At 38.7% G+C, this 12,500-nt stretch overlaps 1 protein-coding gene across 1 annotated transcript in view; it reads left to right on the top strand.

The window, feature by feature from the left end:
• LOC133631973 (maspardin) overlaps positions 1–12,500 on the top strand; it is a 19,432-nt gene that overhangs the window by 6,737 nt on the left and 195 nt on the right. The window contains exons 2-9 of the mRNA XM_062024191.1: positions 277–339; positions 2,084–2,245; positions 2,506–2,586; positions 4,151–4,296; positions 4,376–4,484; positions 7,998–8,105; positions 8,190–8,330; positions 11,919–12,500. The exon at positions 11,919–12,500 is cut by the window's right edge and continues 195 nt beyond it. Coding sequence (XP_061880175.1) covers positions 277–339; positions 2,084–2,245; positions 2,506–2,586; positions 4,151–4,296; positions 4,376–4,484; positions 7,998–8,105; positions 8,190–8,330; positions 11,919–12,035 — 927 coding nt within the window. The 3' untranslated portion in view covers positions 12,036–12,500. The remainder of the gene's footprint in view (positions 1–276; positions 340–2,083; positions 2,246–2,505; positions 2,587–4,150; positions 4,297–4,375; positions 4,485–7,997; positions 8,106–8,189; positions 8,331–11,918) is intronic.

Below are 12,500 nucleotides of genomic sequence, written 5' to 3'. Positions count from 1 at the left end.
TGTTTAACAATCTGGGTTTTTTCGATCATTTCAATTTAAACAGGAGTTTTACCGCGGTTTACCATTAATAGTGTTTATAGCTACCTGCCTAATTGGTCGTTTTTGCTATTACTGAAAATCTGAAGGTTGTGTTCTAAAGTTGAGTTCTGTAGCCCCAAGTTTACCTGTCATCTCTTTATGCTAACTGCTCACACGTCCATGCAGACATTGGGTCATGGTATTCACACCGATTTCCAACTCAGTTCTCTATTTTGTGCTTCTGAATGTGGTCCACAGATGGAGGTGATCAAAGACTCTCCTGACTATAACTGGTTTAGAAGCACGGTGCCGCTGAAAAGAGTAAGTATGTGTTTTCCTGTACTGTACCCTACTGCCATCTAGGGCTTTGGAATTGCAACTGCATTAAAAAGCTGCCGCCAGCTCCAAGTAATACTGTGTTTTTCATAAAGCTAGTATTATATCAGAATCGTTTTTTTATTGCCAACTAATTTTATGCATACAAGGAATTGTTTTCTTTGCATATTGGTGCAAATGCAGCGAACATGAGAAAAAAAAGGCCAAAATAGTTAGGACTCAAGTGAAATAAAATGTAAGAAGCAATTCACAACATATGATTCAAAATGTGTCAAATACAGGCATAAGTACAAAAGAATGATTCCTTCATATTTTTCACATTTAATTTTATGGATTATTTCCAACTGGGTCAAACTGTCGTCTGCTGCTAACCTCATCCGTTTCCTGCAGACTACCAGTTGGACTGACAGTATATTTGATGGAGGTTGGGGGCGTGGCTAGGTCTGCGGTGGGGATGTGGCCAGGGCGGTGTCAATATGACATCGTCATATCATTTGCTTAATCCAGTGTTTTTCAACCTTTTTTGAGCCAAGGTGTTGAAAAAATCCGGATGCACACCTCCAGCGGAAATCATTAAAAAACGAAACTTAGTTGACAATAAAAAGTCGTTGTTGCAATTGTTGGATATGACTTTAAACCATAACTAACCATGCATCAATATAACTCTTGTCTCAAAGTAGGTGTACTGTCACAACCTGTCACATCACGCCGTGACTTATTTGGAGTTTTTTGCTGTTTTCCTGTGTAGTGTTTTATTTCTTGTCTTGTGCTCCTATTTTGGTGGGTTTTTCTCTTTTTTTGGTATTTTCCTGCAGCAGGTTTATGTCTTCCTTTGAGCGATATTTCCCGGATCTACTTTGTTTTAGCAATCAAGAATATTTTAGTTGTCTTTATCCTTCTTCGTGGGGACATTGTTGATTTTCATGTCATGTTCTGATGTACTTTGTGGACGCCATCTTTGCTCCACAGTAAGTCTTTGCTGTCATCCAGCATTCTGTTTTTGTTTACTTTGGAGCCAGTTCAGTTTTAGTTTCGTTCTGCATAGTCATCCCTAAGCTTCAATTCCTTTTCTTAGTGGCACTCACCTTTTTGTTTATTTTTTGTTTAAGCATTAGACACCTTTTTACCTGCACGCTGCCTCCTGCTGTTTCCGACATCTACAAAGCAATTAGCTACCTGCTGCCACCTACTGATATGGAAGAGTATTACACGGTTACTCTGCCGAGCTCTACACATCACCGACACTCAACAACAACCCATAATTTGCAGACTATAATTACTGGTTTGCAAAAAATATTTTTACCCCAAATAGGTGAAATTAGATAATCTCCCACAGCACACCAGACTGTATCTCACGGCACACTATTGTGCCGCGGCACAGTGGTTGAAAAACACTGGCTTAATCGGCGCTGAGGCATATATTTTCTTTAAAAAGGCTAAAAAATGTAGCACATACATTATTTAATTAGTAATGTTATTATAATAATTAGTGTACATATATACATTTTGTATTTTAATTAGCATTTTTTTTATTTTATCGTTTTGTGTTATTTTCCAGAGTGCCGCTAATTTTATTACTAAAATGTGCACTTTGCACACCCATGGTTTATTGAGATGTTTAATGCTGCCCTCCCTGAATGTTGAAATTTAATATGTTAAATATGCAAACAGGACTTTGTAGACCAGACTAAAGACTGCTACAGTAAAGATGTGTCATTTCTCCCTCTAGATTATTGTTGACGATGACGACAGCAAAGTGTGGTCCTTGTATGATGCAGGACCAAAGAGCATCAGGTGCCCCGTCATCTTCTTCCCGCCCGTTAGTGGAACTGCAGAGGTGTTCTTCCAGCAGATGTTGACTCTGACAGGCTGGGGCTACAGAGTCATATCTGTGAGTTGAACTGAACGTGGTAAATAACAGAAGCTAACGTCACTGTTCTCAGTCATTCTGCATGTGGCGCGCACAGATTCTCTCTGGCTTCACTCTGAACATCACCACTAGGAGCATAAAGCAGTTGGCCATTAGAATAAGTAGTAAATAATTACACACACACTTCCTGCTCAGCAATGTTGATATTTCTCGTACCCCTCAATTTCATTTGGTCAATTGGAGTTGTTCTAAAGACACAACTTGTATTGGTTTGCTTTCAGCTGCAGTATCCTGTGTACTGGGGTCTCATGGAGTTCTGTGACGGCTTCAGAAAGCTCCTTGATCACCTGCAGTTGGATAAAGTAAGCGTGTGTTTTGTTATGTATACATATATTGGTGTGTGAATGTCAGTGTGAACGTTGTCTATCGGTGTTGGCCCAGCGATGAGGTGGCGACTAGGATAGGCTCCAGCTTGCCCGCGACCCCGGGAGAGACAAACGGTAGAAAATGGAAATGGATATATGCATACATATTGGGGCTGTCAAAGTTAACACGATAATAACGCGTTAACTATAAATTTCAATAGTTAAAATAGTCAATAGTAAAATGTATTTAAATAAATAAAAAATTATCCTCTGTTGACAGCAGTGTTGGCGCTAGGAATTTTCTAAATCAAGTCATAAAAATGGGGTCCCACAGTACATTTTTGGGGTCCCACTTTTTTGTAAGCATTTTGAAAACAAATGATAAATGGATGCATTATCCTGTTGTATCTCACATTCTATATTGTGTTTTGGAAAAAGGTTGGCATAAACGTTACTTCATTCATTAAAAAAAATTATTAAAAAAGAAAACAAATTTTAAAAAGTATGTTTTTGGGGTGGAGGAGTCTGGTCGGGTGCTGGTTAGCTTGAAGCTAACAGCTAGTCTGTCTCCATTCTGGAACGATGTGGGTACAGCAGGAGATAAAAGTGAAGTTTCCATGGACTCACAAAGACTAAAACAAGTCATTTACTGGAGACATGGCACAGGATGAAGTTAAAAACACTCACCTTAGTGTTTACCATGAAGTCTTTCTTTTGACAGCCCCTCGCGCTAAACTTGTCCCAGTGCAAACTGAGGCAGTATTTGTCATTGACAAAACTTTCGGCGAATCAAAATTTACGACCAATAAAAACGCAATAAACGGGGACGGACAATTGACCCGGCAAATATAAACAAAACAAAACACTGGCGGAAAGCGATAATCAAGACAATAAAAAAACAAGCAAACCGGGCGGTAGGTAAAAAAAATAAAAATCTGCGTCCTTTCTGATTTCAATGCTTGAAAAGACACAAAAAGTGTGTTAACGCCAACACTGATTGACAGTATAACAAAATAAGTCACACTTATATTCTGTAACATTCACAGTTTTGGAAAAAATGCAGAGAGGACGTATGGTCGTCTAGCTAAACACCTTTCTGTTCACCACATCACAGGAGCACTGACTCCATGCGCTCTGAATACGCACTGCTGATTGGCTGTTACCTGCGCTCTGAATACGCACTGCTGATTGGCTGTTACCGCTCAGCGTGTAACCAATCAGATGGTTCTGTGGGTGGGACAATGCTGGGTGCTGCAGAGACGTACTGACAGGCAGAGGCAGAACTAAGCTGAGCAGCTTGTTAAGACTTTAGTTTAGACGGTGGGGCCGCCTTAACAACAGATATATATATATATATATATATATATATATATATATATATATATATATATATATATATATATATATATATATATATATATATATATATATATATACACATCTATATATATATATATATATATATATACACAACACAATAATAACAACAACAGTAATATTTTGAAAATGACTCCGTAGGCGCCTGTCCTTTGAATAATGATCTTCTCTGACTCCTTTTAAGGTTCACGTTTTCGGCGCGTCCTTGGGAGGTTTCCTGGCCCAGAAGTTTGCAGAGTTCACGTGCAAGTCACCCAGGGTGCACTCTTTGATACTGTGTAATTCTTTCAGCGATACCGCCATCTTTAACCAGACATGGACAGCAAACAGGTTTTCACTTCCTCTTATCTTGCTGCCGCCGTAGTTTGGATTCAAATAACCAATATTGTTTTTGTCTATGTTTGTGTAGTTTTTGGTTGATGCCAGCATTCATGTTGAAGAAGATTGTTCTGGGAAACTTTGCCAAAGGACCCGTTGACTCAAAAATGGCCAGTGCAATTGATTTCATGGTGGATAGGGTAAGGACTTTTGGGTTCATTTTGGAATGTTTGCTTGCAACCTAAGGCAAAACATTTAGCCGAGAGACAGATCGTATCCCGAAAAACTTGTAGGTGAGGACAGCTGAGGTACTAAATACAATATTAGTAGGTAGGACTTGGTGTTATGGCTGAAAACTGTATTACCATTTAAGTGTTATATATCGGTCAATATCGATAATTATTCATATTTTTTATGACCTATGGAAAATCAGGAGCAGGCGAAAAATATATGAAATGTAAAAAAAAAAAATTCAAATGTAACCTTCCTCTAATTACCATATTGTTCGGACCATATGGCGCACCGGATTATAAGGCGCACAGTCGATGAGTGGATATATTTTCATACAAAAGGCGCACCGGATTATAAATTGCACTAAAGGGGTTATTTTATGTTTTTTTTCTACATTTAAAAGACTTCCTTCTGGTCTAAATAACATGTAATGGTGGTTCTTTGGTCAAAATGTTGCACAGATGATGTTTTACAGACCATCTTCAAGTCGCTTTCTGACCGTATCTTTAGAATGCGCCGTTTTGTGGCCGTTTTATGTCTTACCTTATACACACGCCATAGTAATACTCGTATGTTGGAGCACAGCACAATCTATATCAAGCGGTGCGGCTTCATAGCTTACCAAAGTCGTACTAAAACATTTTGATGGATTTTTAAGCGCCGTGTGTAATGTTCTATATTTTCAATGGAACATATAACATTTTGGTGGTGTTTACTTGAGTCATATTGCAGTCTACACGTATCTCTTGTGTGTGACTGCCATCATATTGCAGTCTACACGTATCTCTTGTGTGTGACTGCCATCATATTGCAGTCTACACGTATCTCTTATGTGTGACTGCCATCCTATTGCAGTCTGCACGTATCTCTTGTGTGTGACTGCCATCATATTGCAGTCTGCACGTATCTCTTGTGTGTGACTGCCATCATATTGCAGTCTACACGTATCTCTTGTGTGTGACTGCCATCATATTGCAGTCTAAACGTATCTCTTATGTGTGACTGCCATCATATTGCAGTCTACACGTATCTTGTGTATGACTGCCATCATTCATCCATCCATTTTCTACCGCTTGTCCCTTTTGGGGTCGCGGGGGGTGCTGGAGCCTATATTGCAGTCTGAACGTATCGCTTATGTTTGACTGCCATCTACTGGTCACACTTGTCATTTCACCATGTACCAAATAAAATAGCTTGGAGGTCTGTAAGCACACCCAAAAATTATGTCGTACATTAGGCACACCGGGTTATAAGGCTCACTGTCGAATTTTGAGGAAAAAAAAGGATTTTAAGTGCGCCTTATAGTCCGGGAAATACGGTACTTTGTGGACGCCGCCTTTGCTCCACATGCTGCACGTTTTTACTGTCGTCCAGCATTGTGTTTGTGTTGTAGCCAGTTCAGTTTTTCTGTGTCCATATCCCTGGTGTATGTTTCGTTTTATTTTAATTAAAAAACTTTTTTTTTTGCATAGCCATCTCTATGCTTCAGTGTCTTTTCTTAGCGGTACTCAACCTTTTTGTCTATTTTTGGTGAAAGCGTAAATACCTTTTTACCTTCACACTGTCCCCCGCTGTCGTCTGCATATCGGGATCACGACAAACCATCGTCGCACACGACGCGTTTCCGACATCCACAAAGCAATCAGCTACCTGCTGCCGCCTACTGATATGGTAAAGTATTACCGTATTTTCCGCACTATAAGGCGCACTTAAAAACCTCCAATTTTGTCAAAAGCTGACAGTGCGCCTTATAATCCGGTGCGGACCAATATTGAGCCTCTAACAGGTAAAAGTTTCAATCAATCAATCAATCAATCGCGACTACGGTAAACAGCCGCCGACTTCATTTTCCCCCGTAGAAGAAAAAGAAGCGCGCGGTGCATGCTGGGATATATGACTGCGCGAGGCGTGCCGTTTCATTTCCATTTGTTTGTTTATGTAAAGACCCCAAAATGGCTTCTATTACGAGACACGCTTACGACGCAGTTTAAACTTAAGACGATCAGTCACGCAGTAGAACACGGGAATAGAGCAGCAGCGACACTGACTCCATTAATGACGACTTCGACGATGTTGGATGCCGTATCCGCCCAACTGTTTAATTCGGGCATTGAAAAAGAAGAATTCGAGGGATTCGTGGATGAGGAATAACTTCATAAAGTGAGCCTTACATGTTTATTTTGTGTGTTGTGTGACATTAACGCTTGAGCAACGTTGAGTTATTGATATATTGTTATTGCTCTGCACTATTTGGAGTGTTACTATATTGTGATTAACGTTTGATTTACCGTAACAGTATCACTGTTTTTTTACGTGTTTATTGAATCAGGGAAAAGTTCCCCTCCACTATGTGATATACATGTTGCACTACATGTTATACCTTGCTGTTGTTAAAAGATAAACAAAACACCACGTCACTGACTTTACCTCGGGGAAAATAATAAAACAGCTGTTTGTTCATTTTGGGAGTGAACAGAGTTGTCAGAACGCTGGTTTGTAATCTATTAATAACGTTTGACTAACCTGACTGTTTTGTTGACATTCCCTTTAGCGCAGCTCCATCTAATGGTTGCATAACGTAATCCCAGCCTCTACTGTAGCGTCTATTCTATGCGCCTTATAATAAGGTGCACCTTATATATGAACAAAGTTTTAAAATATGCCATTCATTGAAGGTGCGCCTTATAATCCGGTGCGCCTTATAGTGCGGAAAATACGGTACATAATTAACCTGCCAAGCTCTAGACAGCGCACTCAACAACGGCATATTATTTGCAGATTTTAATTATTGTTTTGCAAATAGTATTTTTCCGCCAATTAGGTGAAATTACATAATTTACCAAGGCGATGGAGAAGTGCTAAAGTGTAAGTGTGCTAAATTGCTGCATAAAATAAGTGTGCTGCACAAGTAGTTGGCATGAACACATGTGTTTGCGAATGGAGAGCTGCAGCAAAAAAGCGTACGAGAGTGTATCTCCGGTATGTTTGAAATATTGTACAAAATATGAATATATAACTTTTAGAATAGAAAAAGAACTCCGTAGAAACGCATTGGAATGAACGGTGTACATCTAGTTTTATTACTGTATGAATCTATGCCCTGAAGATGACTTATCAGGTGTAACATATGGTTTTATGGCCCAGCCCTAAATATACATGACACAGATGAAGTGCCATATAAATCCTGCAGAACTCGAGGTAATCCAACAAGAATGAGGAGAAGAGCTAATCAAAAGACTATGAAGAAGAAAAATGGGAGCAGGAGGTATTTGACCAGGAGTGGAACAGGACAGGGATTCCTTTTGACTCTGGCCTGGGATTGGGACAGGACAAGATCTTTTGTGTGTGAGTGGGACAAGACAGGAGATGAAATCCACTGCTAGTCCACAGTATATGCTGCATGTCAGATGCCACAGGCTCGGTTTTTTGAAGTGAAATTCACATGACTTCTTTCCTTTCTCACAACATTCGATGGGCTGCAGCTGGAGAGCCTGAACCAGAGTGAGCTCGCATCACGGCTAACACTCAACTGTCAGAACTCTTACGTGGAGCCCCACAGAATACACGACGTGGCAGTGACCATTATAGACGTAAGTCCTCACGCGGGGAATGTGGTCGTCATGGTGACGTGGCGCGGCTCTGGTAAAAGAAGCGTTTGTCTCCACACCACGCAGGTTTTTGATCAGAGCGCACTCTCCATCGAAGCAAAGGAGGAGATGTACAAATTGTTTCCAAATGCCAGACGAGCTCACCTGAAAACTGGAGGGAACTTCCCTTACCTTTGCAGAAGTGCGGACGTCAACCTCCACATACAGGTAAGGTGGTGCCTTCACTGCACGATTAGAGGAGCGGCGTTTCTGTTATGTGCAAAACTTCAATATCGCAGTAAGAAACTGGTAACGGAAACACCCATATTTCGAAAAACCTCTGAAATATTGCTGAAACATTTTTGCGCTTTCGTGAGGTGGCTTTTTTGGCTTTTCGATATTGAAGTGTTTCGCAAAAGCATCATGGGAACACTTATTTAGGGCGCCTAAACACCGAACCGGCGGGGCGCCGATGCAAGACAGCTAGGGCAGACAACCCAACCCGTCTTGGGGGTCGTAGGTCTCCAATCGGTCACCCGGTGGGTGCGGCTTATATTTGGCAAAATATTTTTTCTTCTAAAATTTAGTGGGTACGGCTTATATTTGGCAAAATATTTGTTCTTCTAAATTTTAGTGGGTGCAGTTTATATATTGCAGAATGTGTTTTCCTTCTAAAATTTAGTGAGTACGGCTTATATATATGGTAAACAATTTTTTTCTTCTAAAAACATTGATTTTTTTCTTCTAAAAATCTGGTGGGTGCGGCTTATATATAGCAAAAAAATATTTTGGAATTTAGTGGGTGCGGCTTATACATGGCAAAATAGTGTTTCTTCTGAAATTTAGTGGCTGTGTCTTATATATGGCAAACTAGCTTTCCTTCTAAAATTTTGTGGGTGCAGCGTAGGTATGGCAAAATATATTTTTCTTCAAAAATTTAGAGTGTGCGGCTTATTTATGGCAAAATGTTTCCCCTAAAATTTAGTGCTTATATATGTCCATTTTTTTTTTTTAAGAATTTGGTGGGTGCGTTTTATATATGGCAAAAAAATATTTTAAAGTTTAGTGGGTGCGGCTTGAATGTGGGAAAAAAATAGTATGGGATTTTGAAGGTGCAGTTTATATATGGGGAAAAAATATTCTGGGATTTTGTGGGTGCGGCTTATATGTAACAAAATAGTGTTTCTTCTGAAATTTAGTGGCTGCGTCTTATATATGGCAAACTATTTTTCCTTCTAAAATTTAGAGGGTGCAGCTTAGGTATGGCAAAATATTTTTTCTTCTAAAATTTAGAGGGTGCGGCTTATTTATGGCAAAGTTTCCCCTAAAATTTAGTGCTTATATTTGTCAACATTTTTTTAAAGAATTTGGTGGGTGCGGTTTATATATGGCAAAAAAATATTTTTAAGTTTAGTAGGTGCGTCTTATATGTGGGGAAAAATATTCTGGGATTTTGTGGGTGTGGCTTATATGTGACAAAATAGTGTTTCTTCTGAAATTTAGTGGCTGCGTCTTATATATGGCAAACTATTTTTCCTTCTAAAATTCAGAGGGTGCAGCTTACGTATGGCAAATATTTTTTCCCTAAAATGTTGTGGGTGTGGCTTATACCGTATGTGGCAACATTTATTTATTTATTTTTTATTTGGTGGGTGCGGCCTATATATGGCAAACACATTTATTTTGGAATTTAGTGGGTGCGTCTTATATATGACAAAATGATTTCCCCCTAGAATTAAGTAGTTGCTGCTTATACTGTATATGGCAACATATTGTTTTCCTTCTAAATCATTGTTTGGTGCGGCTTATATATAGCTAAATACTTTTTCTCCTAAAATTCAGTGGGTGCGGCTTACATATAGCAAAATATTTTTTCTTCTAAATTTTAGTGGGTGCGGCTTATATATGGCAAAATATATTTTTCTTCAACAATTTAGCGGGTGCGGCTTATTTATGGCAAAGTTTCCCCTAAAATGTATTGCTTATATATGTCAACATTTTTTTTATTTTTTTTTAGAATTTGGTGAGTGCGGTTTATATATGGCAAAAAAATATTTTAAAGTTTAGTGGGTGCGGCTTATATGTGGGGAAAAATATTCTGGGATTTTGTGGGTGCGGCTTATATGTGACAACATAGTGTTTCTTCTTAAATTTAGTGGCAAACTACTTTCCCTTCTAAAATATAGTGGGTGCAGCTAAGGTATGGCAAAATATTTTTTATTCTAAAATTTAGAGGTTGCGGCTTATGTATGGAAAATATTTTTCCCCTAAAATGTTGTGGGTGTGGCTTATACTGTATGTGGCAACATGTATTTATCTATTTATTTTAAATTTGGTGGGTACGGCCTATATATGGCAAACAAATTTATTTTGGAATTTAGTGAAGTGAAGTGAATTATATTTATATAGCGCTTTTCTCTAGTGACTCAAAGCGCTTTACATAGTGAAACCCAATATCTAAGTTACATTTAAACCGGTGTGGGTGGCACTGGGAGCAGGTGGGTAAAGTGTCTTGCCCAAGGACACAACGGCAGTGAGTAGGATGGCGGAAGCGGGGATCGAACCTGGAACCCTCAAGTTGCTGGCACGGCCACTCTACCAACCGAGCTATACCACCGTATGGGTGCGTCTTATATATGACAAAATGATTTCCCCCTAGAATTAAGTAGTTGCTGCTTATACTGTATATGGCAACATATTGTTTTCCTTCTAAATCTTTGTTTGGTGCGGCTTATATATAGCTAAATACTTGTTCTCCTAAAATTCAGTAGGCGCGGCTTACGTATGGCAAAATATTTTTTCTTCTAAATTTTAGTGGGTGCGGCTTATTTATGGCAAAATATGTTTCCTCTAAAATTTTGTGCTTATATATGTCAACATTGGGTTTTTTTTAAGAATTTGGTGGATGTGGTTTATATATGGCAAAAAAAAGTATTTTAAAGTTTAGTGGGTGCGGCTTATATGTGAGGAAAAAATATTCTGGGATTTTGTGGGTGCGGCTTATATGTGACAAAATAGTGTTTCTTCTGAAATTTAGTGGCTGCGTTTTATATATGGCAAACTATTTTTCCTTCTAAAATGTAGTGGGTGCAGCTTAGGTATGGCAAAATATTTTTTCTTCTAAAATTCAGATGGTGCAGCTTATGTATGGCAAATATTTTTTTCCTAAAATTTTGTGGGTGTGGCTATACTGTATGTGGCAACATTTATTTATTTATTTTTAATTTAGTGGGTGCGTCTTATATATGACAAAATGATTTCCCCCTAGAATTAAGTAGCTGCTGCTTATACTGTATATGGCAACATATTGTTTTCCTTCTAAATCTTTGTTTGGTGCGGCTTATGTATAGTTAAATACTTTTTCTCCTAAAATTCAGTGGGTGCGGCTTACATATGGCAAAATACTTTTTCTTCTAAATTTTAGTGGGTGCGGCTTATATATGGCAAAATATATTTTTCTTCAAAAATTTTACGGGTGCGGATTATTTATGGCAAAATGTTTCCCCTAAAATGTTGTGCTTATATACAATATGTCAACATTTTTATTTTTTTTTTAAAGAATTTGATGGGTGCGGTTTATATGTGGGGAAAAAAATTATTCTGGGATTTTGTGGGTGCGGCTTATATGTGACAAAATAGTGTCTTTTCTGAAATTTAGTGGCTACGTCTTACAAAAGGCAAACTATTTTTTCTTCTCAGATTTAGTGGGTGCGCTCTATAGTCCAGAAAATCCGGTATTTTGCTCTTGTTACCATAGGTCGCATGTTTTTTTCTTCTTCCTGAGAATGCATTTTTTACATGTTCTTTCATCTGTAGGTCCACTTACGTCAGTTCCATGGGACACGCTACGCTGCCATCAACCCTGCCATGGTGATCGCTGAGGAGCTGGAGGTCCAGCAGTGCCACAGGAAAACCTCAGACGAGGAGCAATGACCGACATTTTACCTTCTGAGCAAGTTTGACCTTTTGATTAAAAAAAACACAATTAAGGGGCATTTGCTCAAATGTTTAATCTCGCGGCCAAGTAAATGAGTTGTATTATTTCATAAACCTCCTTCACAAATGTGTATATAGACATAGACCTCCACAGAATATTGCAAATTGTTTTGGCAAAATGAGATGATTTAGAATCCAAACTAAAGATAGTTTGTCTCGGATCATTTTCATTCAACAAAAAGTCAAACTTCTCACGTCTGGCCTCTTCTTATAAAGGCACAGTACACTTAATGCATTCAATGCAACCAATCCTAGCCCACTTTACCAAACTTCTTCCAAATGATTTTACGACATTTCAACCTTTCAAATCAATCAAAAACATGCAATGACAAATAACTGCCAACTTTGGTCTTTGGCCTCCGGCTCGTTTAATTTGCAAACTTTTGAGTTAAAGCGACAAAA

Source organism: Entelurus aequoreus, linkage group LG17, assembly GCF_033978785.1.
Source record: "Entelurus aequoreus isolate RoL-2023_Sb linkage group LG17, RoL_Eaeq_v1.1, whole genome shotgun sequence".
NCBI lineage: Eukaryota > Metazoa > Chordata > Actinopteri > Syngnathiformes > Syngnathidae > Entelurus > Entelurus aequoreus.
The sequence above is the reverse complement of the archived record's forward strand: the minus strand, read 5'-3'. Positions and strand labels throughout refer to the sequence as shown.